The 22,345-nt window shown below is 34.6% G+C and overlaps 2 protein-coding genes and 1 long non-coding RNA gene across 3 annotated transcripts; 2 read left to right on the top strand and 1 right to left on the bottom strand.

Annotated features, from left to right (window-relative positions):
- The first annotated feature begins 111 nt into the window (after positions 1-111).
- LOC118056577 (exocyst complex component SEC6) lies at positions 112-13,309 on the top strand. Its single transcript, XM_035068824.2, has 25 exons — positions 112-427; positions 530-568; positions 678-766; positions 875-965; positions 2,121-2,210; positions 2,313-2,392; positions 3,039-3,131; positions 4,181-4,207; positions 4,681-4,788; positions 4,933-5,071; positions 5,158-5,202; positions 5,728-5,783; positions 7,182-7,290; positions 7,535-7,675; positions 7,791-7,970; positions 8,336-8,419; positions 8,521-8,607; positions 9,657-9,701; positions 10,421-10,499; positions 11,120-11,189; positions 11,811-11,898; positions 12,020-12,109; positions 12,249-12,365; positions 12,644-12,706; positions 12,979-13,309. The coding sequence occupies exons 1-25, from the start codon at positions 299-301 to the stop codon at positions 13,108-13,110; spliced, it is 2,271 nt and encodes a 756-aa protein (XP_034924715.1). The 5' UTR covers positions 112-298; the 3' UTR covers positions 13,111-13,309.
- Positions 13,310-14,757: 1,448 nt separating this feature from the next.
- On the top strand, positions 14,758-17,381 carry LOC118056591 (ethylene-responsive transcription factor FZP). The gene is made up of 2 exons (XM_035068836.2): positions 14,758-15,097; positions 17,239-17,381. Exons 1-2 carry the CDS (start codon positions 14,758-14,760, stop codon positions 17,379-17,381), a joined length of 483 nt encoding a protein of 160 aa, XP_034924727.2.
- Positions 17,382-20,926: 3,545 nt separating this feature from the next.
- On the bottom strand, positions 20,927-22,345 carry LOC118056584 (uncharacterized). The gene is made up of 2 exons (XR_012168934.1): positions 21,834-22,345; positions 20,927-21,239 (listed from the first exon to the last, which is right to left on the bottom strand). It is a non-coding gene; the product is annotated as an uncharacterized lncRNA (long non-coding RNA).

The raw sequence follows: 22,345 nt of genomic DNA, 5'->3' as shown, positions 1-22,345 counted from the left end.
TCCGACAAGTCGTTCCTATATGCTACAGATCATCTTTCAGAGAAAAAAGAAAGAAAGGGGGCTCGGAGTCCAGCGACGAGTCGTTCTTATCAAATGTCGAAATACGTGTCGCTCTCTTCTCTCACAGAAAATCAACATTTTCTTCAGTCTCCTCTCCATCTTCCTCCACTTCCGTTCAAACTTCACAGTCATAACAGAATTCAATTCCTAAGCCAAATTTCCTCTCTCTCTCTCTCACGCACTCATTTTCTGTTTGTTTTCAGTTAATTTGCGTGTAATTCTGTACTAGAAATCGAAAATGATGGCGGAGGATCTCGGCATCGAAGCGAAAGAAACCGCCGTGCGTGAGGTGGCGAAACTGTTACCGCTTCCAGAGCTTCTTCAATCTATTGCTTCTATCAAAGCCGATTACATCGCCCGCCAACAAGTAACTGCATTTCGATGAAATTCATCCTTTCTTTTTCAATTTTTTTATGGATCGTAGTTCAGTTAAATTGATATTACTATTTTTTTTTTCCCGTTTTGTTAGGCTAATGATGCGCAACTTAGTACAATGGTAGCAGAGCAGGTAATCTTGTCATAATTACACATTTAATTAATTATTGCTTGTTGATTTTATATTGTTTCTATTTTTCTATTTTGATGTATTAATTATTTTAAATAATGTAAAAATGAAGGTGGAACAAGCACAATCTGGATTGGAATCGTTGTCCTTGTCTCAGAAGACGATCAGTCAGCTACGAGAGAACTTCATTTCTATTGAAAAGTATGTCCTCATTTTGCTGATTCTTGTTTTGTTTTCTTTTTTGAAGGACAGATGCTTTTGCATTATTTTTTTTGGTTTGATTTAATAATTGATTTATTTGTGTGTTAGGTTATGTCAAGAATGTCAAACTTTGATTGAGAATCATGATCAGATAAAGCTACTTAGCAATGCAAGGAATAATCTTAATACTACGCTGAAGGTCGGTGCCACCTTTTCTCCTTTAGGTTTCTTGTAGTTGGTGCTTGCAAGATTCTCAATTCTATTATGTTCCTTCCAGCAGCATGGCCGGCATATCTCATTCCAGTTTAAAAAATGGAACAAACCAGAATAGATTTCATCTTGCTCAGAATCTCGGCCGTTACATAAATTCCGCCCAAATTCTGGCTGGAACGCTCCGGTTCTGTTCCGGTCATTCTGTTTCAGCCAAATAATGTTTTTTTTAAAAAAAAAAAGTTATTGTTTGGTTTTACAGTATCAATAATATCTCTCAATCTGACTATTGAATCCAACTAAAATTTTACGAGTCATTTGACATATTTTTATATCTTAGATTAAAAGTTTAGGGTAATCGGAGTTTAGAAAGGCCTTATGAGATTGATGATGGCATTTTTGTAATTTTATTCAAATTCGTAATTTTGTTTCGAAAAGTTATTTTTGTGTCCTTTTTTTTTTTAGATTGAATTTTTTTCAATTTCATAATTCAACAATAGGTTTATTGAGAATTGAGCTTCATAATTTGTTTTGATTTGCTTTATTTGGAGTTATTATGGTCTCATGACTCGGGTCATGGATTCAAAAGGCTAGCCAATGTTAACCCGAGTCGATCTAATATGTTTTTATATTAATATCTTTTAAAAAAATATGTCATCTTGTACTTTTTTGAGTCAAAATATATTTTTACTAGTCTTTTAGGTTGTCTTTGGATTCATCGAGTTGATCGGGTCATATCGGTTCACCTCTCATTTTTTTACTTGTGTTTGAAATTTGAATTGCATAATTTCAAGTTAATTTATCTTTGGATTTGAATTGAAATTATGTTTGTTGAATTAATATTTTGAATTTTATATATATATATATAGTACAACCTCGAAACGGCACCTTGAAATGCTCTAAAACCGAAACATACTGTTCCAATTGAAAAAACAGAACACTAACTGGAATGGAATTGACAACCTTGGTTGCTTGTGATTAGTGTGGCAAATGAGAGTGTGTTATCTTTAGTTGATTTGATAGTCATTCTCTTATAAGCTGTATGCTGTATGTTCTGATGCCCAAGCTTTAGCTATTATGAATATTCTGAGTTTATTATTTTGCTCTGTGATTACCTTTTTCTTTACCTCTTGATTCAATGTAGGATGTCGAAGGTATGATGTCAATATCTGTTGAAGCAGCAGAGGCACGGGATTCATTGAGTGATGATAGAGAAATTGTTAATACTTATGAGGTAAAGCTGGATTCTTTATCTTGTCAAGTTCTAAGTAGAATATTTCTCATGTGTGTCTAGTTGTATCTTGGTTGATGACTTTTTGTTGTTAATTTCTCATAGAGGTTAACTGCACTTGATGGGAAGCGGAGGTTTGCATTAGCAGCTGCTGGATCTCACAAAGAGGAGGTTGGCAGATTAAGGTATGGATCTTCCCTTTCAAGTTAATTTTGATGTAGCACAACAAATTACTAATATTAAAGGGAAAATAAATAGCAATTTAAGTGCTGGCTTGGCTATGATTTCCTTTACATTTGATCAACGCGGTTGCATGGTGCTGATATAAATTACATGTAGTTATACATAATATTTAGAGTGTCAAAGAAATATCATTTAACCCCTTGTGATGCCAGCCTTTGAATTGTACCCAGGAGACCAGAATTTGATGACAACCTCATTACCATTTCCCTAAAATAACTTTTTCCCAACAACTTTTCCTTGAACAAAAATGCTAATATTTGGCACTTTGGCTTTGCCTCAACCAAGAAGTTTTTTCTTGCCTGGTGGTAATTTTGATGCACTTGTGGTGCATCTCCATGTCTTGGAATTTCTTTTTTGCTACTTGTAAAGACAAATAGTTTGAGTTGAATTGCATTGTGCTGCAAAAGCTCGATGTCCTAGCAGCACAAATGGCCTAGAAATGTTTAAGATGAAAATGAAAGAGATGGATGACGGTAAAGATGAAGGCAGAACCTTTATAGTTGACATATTTCTTCTCTCTATGTTTGTGCATGATTTTTGTAGCTTGAGGTTCAATGACTTTTGTCATGTTTTATGTGCAATGGCCAGAGAATATTTTGAAGATGTAGATCAGACATGGGAAACCTTTGAAAAGACTTTATGGGGACATGTTTCCAACTTCTTTAAGCTTTCTAAAGAAAGGTATACTCTTTATTTTCTATCAAAGTGTGTGATAATGTGCATATGAATACTTTTCCTAATTCTTGGGGCCACATTGTGACAAGGCTCTTATCGATGTTCTCTCTGTCATTCTACCTGCATAAATTGTATGCTTAATGTGAGAAATCAATCAAAACAGTGTTGTTTAAATGTTTTATGGGAGGTGTTAGTGATTAGTGTGCCTTCTGATTATTATTTTGCAAAAGCAACCCTTAACAACCTTTTCTCCCAAGAGAAAGAAACACCACCCCAACAATCAACTAGGAGCATTGAGGTTGTTTTGAAGTAAGTTATGTCATTTTCTAAGAAAATGCCTCATTCCTTGATGGAAGCCTTTTGCTCATCGGGTTGAAACATGTTAACTAAAGCCACTCCCCATTAGTAGAGTAGAGGTCTCAGTTCAATATGGGATCTGGTCTTGGGGAAGGGAATTTGCCACCAAAAGTCTCCAAAGAACCAAAACTGAAAATGTTATCTATGGAAAATGGAACCCATTCTCCTGATATTACCACATTGTCTATTTATAGGCATTTGGTCTCAAAAAGCAACCTCAAAGGGCTAAACTTACAATAGCTAGCGTTATGTAGTTGATTATATTGGTACGAGAAGCAGATGTCATTTTGCCTGCTCATTAACAAATGTCAAAATGTTTGTTGAGTAGACAGACATATGCATAAGAGAGAACTGAGTTACTGGGGCTGAAATTCTTTTACTTCATGGTATCCTGGAAATGTCAAAATGCTTGTCGACTGGACAGACATGTGCATAAGAGGGAACTGAGTAACTGGGGCTGAAATTCTTTTTTCTCAATTCCCGAGCTTTGTGGTATGCTGGAAATATGAAGCCCAACAATTTTTCTTGTGAATGTATTTAGATTTTTTGTACAATAAAATGCGCCAATTATAATTTTCAATCATTAGTTCTACTACTCTGTGCAATAGTAACACAGTATATATATTCTTTATCAACCTTGTGATTCTTTTTTCCATGCTCAACTCTAATAACTATGCTTTTGCTTTCTACCTTGGCAGCCCACAAACGCTGGTTCGTGCTTTAAGGTACTTTTCTGACAAGCCTTCCAGGCTTCTCTCTTTTGTACTTAGGCTGCTGCATATCCTCAAAATGTTCTTGCTTTCATGTTGTTAAAGTAGTACTCATCTATCAGTGTCATAATAATAGTTAGTAGTTGAAGGTTCCAATGATTATATTAGGTTTGTCTCATGTGAGATGATGATAGGAGATCTAGGTAATTAGAGATAGCATTCTGTTTTAACCATTCTGTTTGTAACAGAATCCTTGCTATGATAAAAGAGTCTTTTTTGTCTGCTCTAATGTGACTAGCATGATAAAGAGAGGCATCATACTGTTAGTACTTCATTTATGGTTTGATTTGTCATTTGATTCAACAAATGATGGTAAAAATATAAAAAGCAAAAGATCATATCCAGCATGTTGAAAATTTATGACATGCACTTTTGTCTTAATTCACTATAGACCTGAAACGCTACTCTATCCCTTTTCCCCTCTCTAGGGTTGTGGAAATGCAAGAAATTCTTGATGAACAAGTTGCTGAGGAGGCAGCTGAGGCTGAGGGAGGTGGTGCAATGGCAACAGTTGCAAATCCTCGCAGATCTGCCAAGTAACTAGAGTCTTACCTATTTGTGTCTTTATTTCGCTCGAACTATGAATTACATTTTTCATCAGTGATTTTGTTTCATGCTTCATTGCACCTTTAATCCACAAAGGGAAAATCACTAACAGAAAGTTTACTTGTGGATCACAGAAAATCTACCACCACAGCAGTTTCTTCCAAAAACCCCATGCAACAGAAGTTGAAGATTCAGGGTAAAGGGTTTAAGGATAAATGTTACGAGAGTATAAGAAAGGCAGTTGAAGGACGTTTTAACAAGCTACTGACAGAGGTGTGCATCTTTTGATTAATCTTCTACTCAATATAAATATTTGCTTTTGGTGTTTTATATTATTGATAATGGTATTTGTTCATCAGCTTGTATTTGAAGACCTCAAAGCTGCCTTAGAAGAAGCACGAACAGTACGTACACTATTTACTTTTCCCTGGTCTTCGAGATTTGATATTTTTATACACTGTAACTTTTTATCTAAGTTCCATGATTTTCATTTGGTACATGAAGGTCATGACTAAATAGTCATGAGATGGTTTTGGAGATATCAAAAAGCTCTTACATGAAATTTGAAAAAATCTGAACTGGGGAAAGGATTAGTTCCCATCACAGCAGTTTGTCTGTGTGGGCGAGCATGTGCATGTGATTGCCTTTGTTCTTCTGGTTGTGCATGTTTCCACCATTATGCTGGGAGTTGATAAATTGTTTATTTTATTTGAAAGAGAAATCAAACATAGTTTCTTGCCTTTTAGGATTTCATGTTTGCCATATTGTTTACTTGTTTTAATGTGCTTATGTGGCTGTTTTTAGCATTGCTTTGCTTGTAAACGAATTTTAGTTTATATTCTATCAGGAAGCTGTCAATGCTGAAACATTCATAATCGATCAATGATTTTCCTTATGTTGCGTTTTCATTTTCTTTTTTTGACTTTTAGATTGGTGAAGAGCTTGGTGATATTTATGACTATGTGGCCCCATGTTTTCCCCCACGGTAAGTTATACAAGGCTTTTGTTCAGGATTTTATTTTATTATATTTGTGATATTAGGGTTACTTAATTAATCTAGGGTCATGTGATTACCATGTGACTTTATACCGTATTTCCTAAGTAGTTCTACTTGAGGACTAGGACTAGGAATCCTTTTTTTCCTACAAGGGTACGGTGCTTAAACTATAATAGATAGACTGCTAGGTTATTCAGAAAAGTAGTTCTTTGTTATTTTATCAATATATTCAGATTCTAGAGGTTTCTTGTGAACCCTAAATTCTATTATCTTGTTCTAACTTCAATTTTATCCTACTTTTAGCCATTATTCTGCTGTAATTTCTGTTTTCTACTGCTTCACTCTTCCCACGCTACATCAAATTGGTACCAAAGCAAATGATCCTCAAAATTGTGTTGGGGTTTCAATCCTTTGACCATTTTCGGAGGTATTAGAGGATGTAGGTGGAGAAATCAAGATCGGCAAACAATGTTGTTTCAAGGTTTCCCTTAACAAAACAAATAAACTTTAAGAAGAGTAGAAGGAAGAGAGAATGAGAATAATTAGAGAGAAAATGCAATTCTACATCAAACTGTAATTTTCTTATTGCCTGCCTCAAGCTTCTGTACAAACTTCTTCTGTACAAGGATTGAACTTCTAACTAACTTGCAACCAACTGCTAACCAACTGATTACTGACTGACTGACTAATTAACTAACCTTAGCCACATGTAATCCATTAGTTCTGCTGCAAAGTTAGTTACAATGACAGTTGCCATCTCTGCTAATGCACTTCTGCTAAACATTCTCTTCTGGCTTGACAATCTCTAATCTTGCTTGTTGCCCATGCTAATAATCACTCATATCACTAGAACTCGTAACATATTGGTTGAGATAAGTTGTATGATTGAACATTTGTTACGTGCTATTGACGCTTGCAACAAAAGGAACTAGGGGGACCCTGAATGGAGATTTCAAGCTTGGTGCTATTTTCTCTTAGTGCATTATGCTCCAATAGTTTTCCTAAATGACACATTCATTTGCTAGCTATTAGTAACAAATATATGTGAAAAAGGTTGCTTGTAAGATTCCTTGTGGTTGTAATCTGGTCCTTCGAGTCAGCTTAAGTTTTGATTGGATGGCTTAATTTGGAAGTTATGTCTTTATTGGAGAGTATGATGACTTAGATCACACACTTCATTAACTGGTAATGTGTAAATTTTCTTGATTGACATTAGCATGTCTAAGAAACTGCTTTGCCTTGGACTCTGAAGAGTTTTTTATTGCATTAATGCATACTACTATTTTTTGCCTAGAAACCTTCTCTGGAGCAGAGCATCATCTTCTTGAAATAGGTTGGTCTAGGGGTTTTCTTTGGTATGTTAAGTTGATCTTTGATGTTTTGCAGATATGAAATATTCCAACTCATGGTAAACCTTTATACTGAGAGGTTTACTCAGATGCTCAGATTGTTGAGCAACAGGGCAAATGAGTTATCAAATATAGAGATTTTAAAGGTAGTCACCTGGTTGATAATGTGTTTGAAACAACTCATTTCGTACTTATAAGAGCACGATATTGGAGGATGACCATTCTCCTGCTGTGCAGTGCTTCATAACTTCCTTAATATAATACTATGTTCTACTATGGGAAAAGAGACTTTCTTTTCCCCGGCTCTCATTTGTTTTCACATTAGGGTAACATTTGATGATTTCTTTCATGTAGATTGAGTGGTGTGTAATTTTGATTGCTTACAACTAGGTAACTGGTTGGGTAGTTGAATATCAAGATAATTTGGTTGGACTTGGTGTTGATGAGTTACTTGCTCAAGTTTGTTCTGAGAGTGGAGCCATGGATCCCCTCATGAATTCATATGTTGAGAGAATGCAAGCTACAACAAGGGTAATTATATGATATCCCATAGCTCTGCAATGCTATTATGTATGGAATATGTTTATTATTCGGCTTTCACCTTTTCTATTTCTCATAGCTGTTTGTTTCGCTCACGCTTTTGTAGAAATGGTACTTGAACATCCTAGAAGCTGATAAGGTACAGCCACCAAAGAAAACAGATGATGGAAAGCTATATACTCCAGCTGCTGTTGATCTGTTTAGGATCCTTGGGGAGCAAGTTCAGATTGTTAGGGATAATAGCACAGATGTCATGCTATATAGGATCTCGTTGGCTATAATTCAGGCAAGTGTAGATAAATTCTTCTGAAATAAGCAACATTTTTGTTTAATTTAAGTGTAAAAATTGGAAGAGAGTTTGACTGTATTTTGAAGAATATTGTAATACATGGAACAACCATGTTCACTTTAATCACTTTTTAGCTTGTTGTACCTGACCCTTTCTTCTTTGCCTTGATAATTGGATGACTCCTGGCATCATAAGGATGACTGTTTTTATTGTAATTCTGTGCAGTAGCATCTAGTTGAGTGTGTTATTTATGCTTCATGCTAGTAGTGCTTAAGTCTGTCTTCCGTCTTTAGTTTCTGACCATGTGCTTGGTGTTCTTTTCTGTTTCAAATGATTAAATTTCTTTCACTTGTGTTTTATAGGTGATGATAGATTTTCAAGCTGCTGAAAGGAAGAGGCTTGAGGAACCTGCTTCAGAAATTGGTCTGGAACCTTTATGCGCAATGGTTTGTGTACTTTTGTATATGCATTTTAAGTAATTTATCATGTTTGGGTGTTAAATTCTATTTTGTTAGCCACTTGTTTTTTCTATGAAAATAACAAACAGATAAATAACAATCTGCGCTGCTATGACCTTGCAATGGAGTTGAGTAACAGCACCATGGAAGCCCTACCACAAAACTATGCTGAGCAGGTTTCTTATATGATTACTTTTATTTGCTTCTGTTTCAATTCATCAGTTTTTCTTATAGTTAAAATGATCACAGTGCTGATGGAAACAACTTGTTTGTCTGAGGTTGGGAAAATTGGAAAGAAGTTAAAAACTTAATGGGAATAAAGGAGAGGTTGGAGGGAAGGACTACCTTCTCTTCTGTTGCTGGGGTAATTAAAGGAAGGACTAAATATATTTTTTTTCTGACAAAAGGAACGTGTATTGCATAAAAAATTATTTCTTCAGAAAGGGAAAATATAGAAAAGATTAAAAGATTCTCTGTTCCTCTAAACCTGTCCATTTTATAGTGAGTGAAATTGACAGGTCTAGGAGGAAGCAGCATCCCATATTCTTCTTGTTCCTTCCACTCTAATCAAAGGAGGGAAGCTTTCATTCCTGCCTTTTTCCTTGCCTGAGCTTTTAATTGTTTAGTTTGTTGCGTGCAATCTTTTCATGTTCATATTACCTACTCTGTGAGTCATGGCTGAAGGTCTGAGAGAAAGTCATTCTAACCTAAGTGATTTACCTGTTACTTCATGAACCTGGCTAGGCATGCCAACTTCCAGAAAAGAAAAGGCAACAGTGGTTGTGAAAGGTACCCTGATAAAGATGTAACTGTTCTTTGTAACGGCTTGCCTATTTTTACTTCCACTTCAGGATAGCTTCTATGAGTTTTCTTGTATTGGGGTGGATTTTTTTGTTTCATTTTTCCTGTTTCCCTTTTCACTCTGGTCAGTATGAGTGTGTTTGTGTGCACCAATGTGTAGACTGCAGCAAATAAACACCTACTAATCACAGCGTTATATTCAATGCTGCTTAAAGAAATTGGTTTTTGCATTATTGTGATCCCACTTTAATAGGTAATTAAATATATATCATAAGTTAAATGTCTCAAATCTTTGCCAAGATTTTCAGTTGCATTACTTTATGATATGCTTCAGAACCACTATGCTAATTGCATAGTTGAAATACAATATGTAGCGCCTTTCTTTTTCGCCATATGAAATCCATTATCCTTGTCACTTTTACAGGTTAACTTTGAAGATACTTGCAAAGGTTTCCTAGAGGTTGCGAAGGTATAAACAAATAACGACAGTGGTTATGCCTTTCTCTCTGCCTCTTTTGTTATATTCCAGTATCCTTCAAACTTCTTATTGACCATGTATGATATCTTATTTCATATGTAATTCAAGCTATATCTCCATTATATGTGATGGTTTGATGAAATCAAGTACAGACCTACCTAATCTATACATCCTTTACTTTTCTGAACTTTGGCTTTGCTTGTTTCAAGTGTTCAACTTGAAGCAGAAATCCTTCATCGACTAATTAGTTATTGTTTGTAATTTTTTTTTATAAAAGTCTTCTGGGTGATGAGTGATCTTTTGTGTGCTTGTTGATATGGATTTGTAAACAGTAGGGATGGAAAGTTTAGAACTTCTGTGCATTGATGAAGAATGGACAACGGTAATAATGGGGAGTCATTTTATTCTTTTAATTGATTGTACTTCCTTTGGTAACATCTACACTGTTGCAGATAGGATAACGATCAATTAGAGGAAACCTGAATTGTGTATGCACATGTGTTCATGCTTTTTGTTGTGATGGCTGCTAAGTTCCAACAGCACCGTCTAGCATGGAGTTTGTTCACTGCAAATGCTATTTTCTTCCACAATCCTGATGTTTGTATTGCTATAGCTAGTGGCCTTGCTTAGCATACATTAGCATTTTTATTGGCATTCCTGCACAAATATGATATCATTAAATAAATGTTTAATCCATCTGCTGATGGCAGGAAGCTGTACATCAAACTGTTAGGGTTATCTTTGAAGATCCTGGTGTGCAGGAGTTAATTGTCAAGCTTTATCATAAAGGTAAAGTAATATTCAGCTTTACCATGCTCTATAATGTTATCTTGGTTAACTCTTAACATGTCATTTATGCTATCTGTGTTAAATAATTGTACCAAACTGACAAAATTCAAGTGCATATTAACAGGCCAATGCAATCACTATATCCAATCACTGTGATGTGGGCCTGCATAATAGCTTTTCACGACTATGTACTTTAGAAGGAAATGTAGAGTTTAATTTGAACATTTTAGTTGCCTCATGTTTCTTACTCACATTAAGACTGCCATATTCTACATGTTTGGATGCCTATAATTAAACAATTTATGCAGACATACAATTTTAATGTTAAATTATTGATGCTGCCCTAATGAAAGAATCTATTTCATTAGGGCATGATGCTACCCTGGGAGTACACTGCAAATAGAGAAAATATCTCTACTGAAAGAATCTACTTCTTGTGAAAAATAAAATGTGCCTGTCTTGAAATGTTAGTGAAATGTTTTAAGTTTAACTACTGAAAGAGCTTATGTTGATTTTCATAGAATATTTTTCAGATATGTTGAAAGATATTGATTTAATTAATTTTCTTAATGCATTTGATCTATCAAATATTACCTCTAAGCATTTACCTTATGTTTCAGAGTGGTCTGAAGGACAGGTCACGGAGTACCTAGTTGCTACATTTGGTGATTATTTTACAGATGTAAAGATGTAAGTTTGCTCTTTTGTCAGTGTTTCTTCTTCTGAGTTCTGCCTTTTGGGTTACATCTTGTGGGATGCATTGCACTATAGGTACAAGTGATGCTTAGGTACATTATAGCAAATTAACTTCATTTGTTTGTTGTAGGGGCTTCTCAGGTGAACATTTTCTTTTTACTACACATTTCTGGGGGAAAGATTCATGATTTTTCTAAGGGAAGTCCCAACTTCTATAGCCAAGGCCACTTAATTACATGGCAAATTGAATTTTGCATGCAGCCTGGGATCAGAAGCTTGGGTTTCAGCCTGCTATTGTTAGGGGAAGGGTTAGAGGAATATCACAGGGTTTCAGCCCGCTACCATTTCTTATTTGTTTATAGAGATTCTGGGAAAATTTTGAAGGACTTTGGACTAACACATTAGCTATACCCATGTGATTAGGTTATTGAAATTAGGTTTTCCTCTTAGTCTGGAAGTTGTTGTGTCAACATCTAAGACATCAATTGGTGTGTAAATTAGTTTATCTACTGGAAACTACATATTTTCTTGCACACACATGCATCGTTATTGTTCTTGTATATGTAGGTTAAACAAGAAAAGTTGTTCTTATTTGTTTTCTTTTTGGTACCTCAGGTATATTGAAGAAAGATCATTTAGAAGGTTCGTTGAAGCTTGTCTTGAGGAAACAATGGTGGTTTACGTTGATCACCTTCTGACTCAGGTTTTATTTCAAATATAAAGTTGAACCTTCTATTTTCTTGGAAGATACACCTGCATGTATGCGCCCCGTGTCTCTTTCAATTTTAAATTTACTAATCTTTAATTTGTTGTGATTATTGCAGAGAAACTACATAAAGGAAGAGACAATAGACCGGATGAGGCTAGATGAAGAGGTTATTATGGACTTCTTCAGGGAGTATATCACAGTGTCTGTAAGTAGCTGTTCCCTGTAGAAACTTGTTTGAATTATTCTATGTTTAGTATATTCGCAAGTAATTCTGTGGAGATAAACAGTTCTTGTATCATCTTTTTGTTCTTTATTAATATTTGATCAACTGACCTTTGCTTCAGAAAGTAGAAAGTAGAGTCCGGATACTGAGTGATTTGAGAGAACTTGCTTCAGCAGAGAGTCTGGATTCCTTCACACTCATCTATACAAATATTCTCGAACATCAACCCGACTGTCCGGTAAGTGTCACTTAATATTTCTTCTTTTGAGTGATGATACTGTTCCGATAATTACTCTTCTTATACTGGATCCATTGTGCACGAGTAGATCACCAGTTGTCAATTGTATGGTAGGCTAGGGCAAATTAATGGGTTAGACCTGAGTGATTTCTTTCAATTCAAGTTATATATTCCATGAGAAAAGGTGCACTCTGTATTTGTACGTGTCAAGATTGTCCAAGGTTTCTGCCTCTGATCAACCTGGTATCTGATTTGTGTACTGTGCTCGTGTATTGCAGCCTGAAGTTGTTGAAAAGCTTGTTGGACTGCGAGAAGGCATACCGCGGAAGGATGCAAAAGAGGTACATGCAAACCTATTACATAAATCTGATGTATAAAAGACACTTGCAAACCTCAAATGCTTCTAATGTTGTTATGAATCAACGGATCCAACCCCGAACCATATACTTCTCGTCGGAACTGCTTGTGTTGCCGGTTCTTCTTTTTATCAGCAACAGGGGGAGGGCTTCACAGGGTTTAAACAAGAGCATGGGGATATCTACAGTTGCACCATATAGCATGTTAGGACTCGGGAAGATATCTGAAATCTATTCTCATGTCATTCCTTTCACAGGTTATGCAAGAGTGCAAAGAGATATATGAGAATTCACTTGTTGATGGAAACCCCGCAAAGGCTGGTTTTCTCTTTCCGAAGGTGAAGTGTTTGACAGCATCCAAAGGATCTCTCTGGCGAAAGCTCACTTAGGTCAAGTGCCGTCATGGACGCAGAAAAGAAGAAGAAGGAAGCTGCTGTAAAGTCAATCATTTGTAATCGTCCATTGTAATGACCTGGTGTTGATGATGACAAATTTTGACCGTGTATATCCGTCTCCTATATGTATACTAGCTACTTGTTCTACGCTATGTTGTGTTGGGTATATAGACTATTTTAATATGTTTTTTTACATGAAGAAATTTAAAATATAAATCAAAAGGCTTATAAAAACATCTAATAAAATAAATTGATAATTATTTATATAAATAAATAAAAAATAGAATACATACAAAATATTTTAAGAAAAAAAAATTATTTAAAAAAGACTTGCAAAACCAATTATCTAGACCAGGAGAAGATAATTAAAAAATTAATTTAAAAAAATAATGTAAAATCATCAAATCATAAAAGAAAATAAGAAAAAATGATCTTAAAAATTAATTTAAAAAAATAATGTAAAATCATAAAATCATAAAAAAAAATAAGAAAAAATGATCTTAAACTGCATAAACTTTTCAAACTCGTTTTACTTGTCATTAAATCGAAAGCATGACAAATAAAAAAACTACGAAGTTTATTTCCAAACAAATCAAATACCAAAGGATAAAAATTAAAAAGGTCAATCATATAAAAAATTGTTATTAAAAGAATGAGAGTGAAAATTGAAATAAAAAATAAATTAAATGGCATACAAAATTAAATTGGAGGGTTAAATTGAAAAGAAAAAAAAAACTTTAACAAAAAAAAAATCAAAAGAATGAGAGCTAAATTAAAAACAATTAAACAACATAAACTTTGATTGCCAACAAAACTTTAACAAAAAAACTAAGAAAAAAATCAGAAGAAAAAAATAACGATCAAATTGAAAATAGTAATTTAACTATAATAATAAATTATGTCTATAGCTGCAACGGAACTTGCCCGCCCTATCCCTATAAGATTTTGTTAATATATATATAACTTTTTTGTTTCCGATTTCATGAACTGCAAGCTACAAACTCAACCACTTTGTATTCTGCCATAATCAAGTAGGGGTGAGGAGGTATCAACAACTCCACCAGGGTAGGTAAAGAAAACTGGAGAAAAAATTTCAGCTTTCCCTATGCTTGCTGTTGGAAGTTCCAGTTAATCACCATTGATGTGATGGACGTTTTGCCATTACTTTGCACACATGCAGCAAGCTTGATTCATACAGTGTTTATAAAAAAACATTTTGGATTTCTTAAAAAAGTGAGATAGAGATCGCTAGATGCCAACAGGTAGCAAATGCCTCGTGGATTCCATTGATTTTTGCGTTTTGTTCACACTAGTAGTGTCATTAGCGAGGATTTTAAGGAGGCAAAACCCTACAAACAGCCATTAGAGAAACAAGATATCATGAACATATCCATTACTTTACTCTTTGATGAGCTTTGCATCTTACCTGCCCCTCTTGACTAATATGAAAATATTGATAAATTAACATGAAAATGACTTCTAAATATTTATTATGGCTCTACCAATCTAGTGAGGGATCAAGAGTGGATAATTTAACCAGCAAAGGCCACCTTGATTATGCAACTTAATTTGCATATAAATCCACTCCCCCTCTTTTCCCTCCTCCCATAGCCAGCTCAACCTGTAATAGCATAAAAAAGAATGGAAAACTTCCCTCCATTGCTTTACAGAAACCCCAAAAGAAGCTCTAGGCAATCAAGTAGATACCTTGGAGTAAGGAGAAGACCATGGGGGAGATATGCTGCAGAGATTCGCAATCCATATACTAAAGAGAGGCATTGGCTAGGCACGTTTGACACTGCTGAGGAAGCTGCTATAGCATATGATCTATCCTCCATCTCTTTCAGTGGCATTGAAAGAGCTCGTACCAACTTCTACTTCCCTTTCTTCGCGCATCCCTCTCCTTCACAAGAGGCGCCTCCACCTCCACTGCCACCGCCTGAGATGGAGAAGGGTGATCAACTTGGTATGGAGGACATAGGTACAACACAAGATGACGAGTCTATTGTTATTGCTTCTATCTTGCAAAGCTTTTGCCAGTCCACTAGTTATTCTTTCCATCCACAAATTTAGAATTGCTTCCTGATAATTAACTAGTTCCTTCCATAAAGATGGCTATAACGCTCATGAAATCCTTTTGAAAGTCAGGAATGGAAAGCAGAGAATTTCAACAATGAGCATGTTTTATTCTCATTTCCTTTTGCTTTACAAGTTAATATCATAGTTATTCGGGGGGCAAAAAAAAATACAATTAGAGTTTATATCATACGAAATTTTATTTTTTAAAAAGGGTAATTTTCTTTTCGAAATTCCGAGTTTGAATTTTAGGTACAAAGTGAAGTAAGCCAACACAGAGGGACGCTTTTAAGATTGTTGGGAGAGGAGACTCATCGAGTCTCAATTGAAACTCAAACTAGCTGAAAAATATTCTTTTTCAGAAAAAACTTGGTCGAAGTCAAAGTTAGCAAACTTGTTCCGGTTTAAAGCTTGAGTAATTCAATCAATCTAAAATATTTTTATTTCATGATTTTTAAATGAAAAATCAAAAGCTATTGCTTTGAAAAAAAATTAAATTAAATTTTAATTGGGTCAACATTGTTTAATAAAATTAATTTTTATCTAGTTTAATTTGAAACTCGATGCAAATTAACGAGTTACTAAGTTGGCCTAGCTATTAGAGATTTTTTAAACAAATATCAAACATTTGATAAGAGCAATTCTGGGTAATAGATAGATTTTTAACAATACTGAGTAAGTCATTACAAATTCTGGCGACACGCAATGTTTCAGAAGGCAATGATAAAGCTCCCTTGCGGAAAAATGAAAAGGCTTCTGCTTCTGCTGCTGCTTCTGCTTCTGCTTCTGCTGCTGCTTCTGCTTCTGCTTCTGCTTCTGCTTCTGCTTCTGCTTCTGTTTCTGCTGCTGTTTCTGCTTCTGCTAGGTTACTCCATAATGCCATCAGTAAATATTGCAATTTGCATGCGATTTTCCAAGACAACGCCGTTTCTTTCTGCGTAGGATCTATTTCTTTAATTTTTCAGAGAAGAGCACTTTTAACAATATGAACTTTGTCTTTTGCAACCACGCACGAATCTAAATACCTCAGAGCAACTTTATCATGGATGAAGCTAAGATACCATTCAATGGAGCACATGCATCATCTTATAAAATATCCAATGACACAACTCAAAATTGAAACCTCAGGCTCAATTATTTTTTCACTAACAATCTGAACTAGCTTCTTTAGGCAGTAATACAAATTTTAAATTGCTATAGATTAGTTGTTGGAGTAGGAGATGAATGTTGCTTTGTATGTACTCGATAGATGTTCAGCGCTTTGTTATGATCACACTTTTACTTTTTTTAATTAAAAAAAATACAATATTTGATTAGCATGTTTAAAAAAAAACTCATGACTTGAATTATATATCCTATTGGATAAAATAAGATTGTTAGATTTAATTATATGATGAAAGAAAACGTTATTAAATGGACTAAATTTAAAAAGAAAAGATGATTATGTTGACTTTCAAAAGAAAAAAAAATTATAAAGCTCAATTTCAAGACAAACAAATGTTAAACTGATGAAATTGAAGAAAAATAACTGTCATAATTCAATTTTTTATCTTTCTATTTTAATTATTTTTTTTAAAAAAATGATGAAAAACAAATAAAAATAAAATAAATAAAGAATGAATTAAAATTTGGGTTAAGAGCAACATGATTGGAAATTTAAAGATTTAATTAAACTTTTGACTAGTTTAATTAATTAAATCAAGGGTTTAATTGGAGAATTGATTTAATTAAAATTTAGATTATTTTAATTAATGAAATCAAGAGTTTAATTGAAGAATTAATGAGTTTGAGGACTTAATTAAACTTTGATTTAATTAATTAAAGAAATCAGGGGTGTAATTGAAAAAATACCAAAGTTTGGAGCTGATTCAAGGAAAAATTGCTAGAAAAATAAAGTCCAAGGATCAAATTGAATAGTCCAAACACCCAGGACTGTTGTGTAAATGGCACTATAACTCAAGGATTCAATTGAATTTAATCCAAGGGCACAATTAGAAATCAATTATTTCTGATTAGGATCCCAATTGTTAAGTTTAAACTGTTTAGGGACTAAATTGAAAAACAGCCATGCCCAAGGCCACAACGGCGCCGATTTGGAAGCATTGTTCATCGTCTCCTACGTTTGCGCGGATGAAGCCGATTCAACAGGAAATCTGCAGCAAATCGTGGACCACGTCTCTTGCCCATGATCCCGTTCGTGATTTGAATAACAGTCCTGCAAAGGCAGGACTGGTTGAGGGGCAAGTTTCTCTATAAAAAGGAGAAGAAAACCCAGGACAAAGGGGGCCGAAAATCAGAAGAGAAAAACAGAACCAGTGGGGGATTTGTGGGACCGAAAACCAGAGGAGAGAACTAGAGCAGAACCCATAGAAAATCCCAGAAAACAGGGGAACAACAGGGCTGGACGAAGAACCAAAACAAAAACCAGAGGAGGACTAGTGGAAGACGAATAACACAGGGGACGGAAACAAGAAAAAACTGGGGACACGAAAAAGCCAGGCGGAGAGACTGAAAAAACCTGGGGAAAACTGAGGGAAAAAGAACCAAACAAACCGAAGGAGGGACGAGGAACCCAGAACACAGAGACGAAACAGAGACGAAAAACTCAGGGGAAGACAGGGGCAAATTGAAGCAGAGGAAAGGGAAGGCAGAATTCCTTCACAATTTCGGCAGCCGCAAACAGTAAAGGAAAACCGGAGGGAGCACAGGAGACCGATCAAATACCAGGAGCACGGGAACGAACCATTCGCAGAATCATAAGAACAAAAGAAGAAGGAAAAAAGGGGCAGCAGACCAGGTAAGCAATCTTTTCTTCTTGCGCTCCTTTGTTTAAATTGCATTTGCACTGTGCAAGTAACTTTTAATTCACTTGCACAGTGTAGCAACACGCATGCATTAGCACGCGTGTTGCTAGCCCAGCCATATGGACTGAGCTGGTCCTAGTTTAAAAAATATATGCTAAGCTGGATCCAACCCAAAAAAAAATTAAAAAACAGAAAAATAAAAAATATGTATGTAAAAATAAAAAATAATATAAATTTATTGGTTTATTTACTGACACCAGAGTCAGGAATAAAAAATACCGGTTTAATTTTATATTATTTTTATTCGTTTATTTTATTTTATTTAGCTAGAAAAATAAAAATATGTGCATTCATAAAAATAAATTTATTTGTTATTTGATTTATTCACTGGTGCTAAAGTCGAGAATAAAAAATATTGATCTAATTTATTTTATAACTACGTAATATTTACTAATGCCAGAGTTGGAAATATTCGTAGTTGAATATTCACTGGCGCCAGAGTCAGGAATATTATAAGCAAATTTTCATAGCATAAACTAATAAATATTTAGCAATTTAAGACGAAACTAGCAATGCAACCCGCCTCAGGCAAGACGTTTAAAGGGTGATAATATCTTTCATTTTACGTAACCAGTCCCGAACCATAGAATCTATGTTGACCAGTTAAGGTTCTTAGTGACCATAATACTAGGTGGCGACTCCTTAAACAAGACATTTTCCCCTAAAAGAACAGGATGCCAGAAATCCGTTTTTTCTTTTCCAAAGAATCATTTTTAAGGCCGCCGCGATGTCGGGTGCGACAATAACAAAAAAAACATCAAGAGTCAACTCGAGTTAGCATGGAAAACTCACGACTCAGGTTGTGAGGTCGAGCTAATCTTATAAAAAAGTTTTAAAAAAAATAACAATGTTCAATTCCCAACAATCCAAATGTAGAAGGATGAAAGTAGAAAAAATCAATTAATAAAAAAAACTTCAAAAAAATAAAACACAAGCAAACTCGGGTAAGGGTAAGGTCGCCAAACCTCTCAAGAAAAATCATGTGAACGAGATAACATAATAAAAGACAAAATAATAAAAAGTATGAAGCTCAATTCTTAAAAAAAAACAAAAAAAAAATGTTGATGGATGGAGCAGAGAAAATATTCAATGTTAAAATAACTACCTGAAAAAAAAATCAAAACTAACTTGGACAAACCCACTGAACATGTGACCTAAGTCATGATATTAGGATAACCTCATAGAAAGAAAAACAAAAAAAAAATAACAAAGCTCAATCTTCAATAAAACCAATGTTGAAGGATGAAATCGAAAAAGAAAATCGATGAAAAAAAAAAGAGTGATGTCAATCCAGGTTAATATTTCATACATGTGACACGGGCTATAAGACTAGGATCACCATGCCAAAAACAAATAGCAAAAACATAACTCTCAACAAACTTAATGTTGAAGGATGAAATTAAAAAAAAATCAATTCTAAAGTATAAAAAATAACAATTAAAAGTATGCAAACCAAATTTGACATAAAAATAAAATGAAACAAAATGCTAACGCGTGAAATTGAAAAAAACTTAATTAAAAAAATGATAAAAATTTAACAATAAAAAAAATAAGGACCAAATTTGATATAAGAATTAAATAAAATCAAATTTTAAGGGATAAAATTGAAAAACAAAGTCAATAAAAAAAAACCATATTCAGGATAAAATAAATAGTAAAATAATAATAATAATAATAATACATTAAACAAATGAGATGACATCTTTCAAATTTTAAAGGTTAGTGTGATTCCTAAATAGAGAAGAGAAAGAGAATGGAGTGGACAAGAATAAAAACCCATGGAGCTCAACCATCGTGCTAACACTAACACACACCACATCATTGGGAAGAGTATAGCATGACACTTCCAACACCACTGTATTCATGTATGGCCAGCATGGTGATCCTTATATGCCTTCTAAAGACTATAAAACCTTTCCACTTGTTGGCATGTATGTTGCACATGCCACCCTATTTTCCCTACCCATTGCCTCAATCTCCATACTTGTTTCAGTCTTCATCCCTTGACACTTAGTTTTTTTTAAAAAAAATAGCCAACTTCTATTTTATTTTGCAAAATCGAGCATCAACTAACCATTGAAAATTTCCCTTAATATTGCATGATCTCTGTCAAGATAACCAAAACAAACTACCAAGCTAAATCTCAAATAAAGCTAGTATGATAGGATCAAATTGAAAATAAAAAATTTAGGGACTAAAAAAAACAAAAAGGTACATGAACTTGCCCTTTGAGTAATTTGTCCCTAATTTTAGAAGGAAAAAAAAAAACAATGGAAATTTTTTTAAGTTTCAAATTCAGTCCATGAAGCTCTAATTATTCTAAATCAATGAAATTGACATTTGTTTCACAAAAATTAAATTTAATTGAGGGGCATAACATTTTCTAGATGCCTTGAGATGCTCACACAAATGGAAGAAAAAAATTACTAAAACCAATCACAAATTAAAGCAATTTTGAAGAATCAAATTGTAAGATAAAGAAATTGAGAGATCTAAATATTAAAAAAATATATTTTTAAAAAAATAATCATTACCGCACTCCTAAACACCTTCTAATTAAAAATATTATTTTTTTTACCTAAAATTATCATTTTAAAACTTGGATAAACTCAATAGATTCAATCAGAACTAATCAATCTAGTTTATTTCACAAAAAATAATAAAAAAAAAATTAACTTGTATGATCTATTTAAAAACCTAGATTAAAAACCGAGTAAAACCTAACATGTTTTGATCATTTGAAAAAAAATAAGGTTGGGTTGAGTTTAAAAACTCTGCCCAAAATAGAAACAAGTCCTTATCTCAAGCCTTCCATTGTAACCCTTTGCTAACCTAAAATTAAAACCCCTAAATAAGAACATAAGCATATATGATACTCGTATAGTGAAAATGATATTAGATTTAAGATTTACAGACCTTTCCATACGGCAGCCACAAATCCTCGCCACCTTAGTGATAGAGAAAGACACAATCCTAAGTGCGCACAATAAATACTACTAGTCCTGTCATCTACAGTGAAGATGTTTTATTGGACTTCAGCAAAGCTAATTCCGTATTTTGGTGTGACCGTCAGATTTCTGAGCTTGAGATGTTGAATTAGGATGCGGCGGAATTAATCTGCCCCCCTCCCCCTCTGCTTACTGGTGGAGTCCGCCTCGCTGCTGCATCTGTAGAAGGATCTTCCTATAAGCACATAGCAAATCAAACAAAACATTGATCAGTATATAATACTGTCGTCGAACTAATAATCATGAGTCCGTATCTAGAAATGGAAGATTATCACCACCATGAATGTTTAGTTGAAGTGATTTCAGTATAATGTCACGCTTTCCCGTTACCGGGGATTTTCATTATGAGATATCAGGATCGACGGGGACTTGAGAATTCCTCCGTTTGTGTAGTCCGAAAGGGTTAAGAAAAAAGGTTTAACATCACACTGATATGTGATAAAGTCGCATTTCATAGGCCATTGAGACTGTACTGTACTGGTATTCCTCCATTTCGCGAGAGGTTTTGAACAGTTGGAACCTCTTCTTTATAACAAAAAAAAAAAAGTAATGTTTTACAGGTTGAATTCATAAGCTAGGGCAAAAACATAGCTAGATTTGCTCGATGCATGGGTTGTGTACCTGTTTGCTCACTTTGGCTTGAATTAGCAGCAATATATTTGCATTTTATGAGTCTTAGAATGAAAGTGATCTGGTTAATTATACATCTTCAGACATAGAGGTGTCCATGTGTGTGAGAGAGAGAGAGAGTGTGAGGGAGAGAGATTACAGAGGTATCTGTGGGAGGATCAGCTTGTGGGTCTGAAGTTCTTGTTGCAGGAGGATATTGTGGGCTTTCTTCAGGGGCTTGTCCTTCATCTTCTTGCTCTGAACTTGAAGTTGTTGAGCTTTCTTGGGTTATCCTTTGGTGATCAACAGTACCCAGTCCCAAACACCTGAGAATAGCATTGAAAGCTTCAACAAAAATGGAATGGCAATAAGAGATTTGAAGAACATCTCCCTGTATCTCCTCCTCTGTTGATGACCCCTTATCCATTTTGAATCTCCTCCTCCTCCTCCTTGTTCTTTGATCTACCTCAACAGCTAGCCTCACTCCAGCAGGTCTCCCTACTGGCTGCTGGTGTTTATAATGCGACTTGACAGCCATTGACATAAAGTACGAAACAGTCCCCGGTTCTTGTCCCTTCAATTTCACACGTACGTGGTCGGTGCCTTTTATGACCAAATCTAATTAATGAATTTCACGAATGAGTCAATGGAAATGATTTCAATTTGTATGCA

The sequence above is a fragment of the Populus alba genome, chromosome 19 (genome assembly GCF_005239225.2).
Source record: "Populus alba chromosome 19, ASM523922v2, whole genome shotgun sequence".
Lineage (NCBI taxonomy): Eukaryota > Viridiplantae > Streptophyta > Magnoliopsida > Malpighiales > Salicaceae > Populus > Populus alba.
This window is presented reverse-complemented; position numbering and strand designations above follow the sequence as displayed.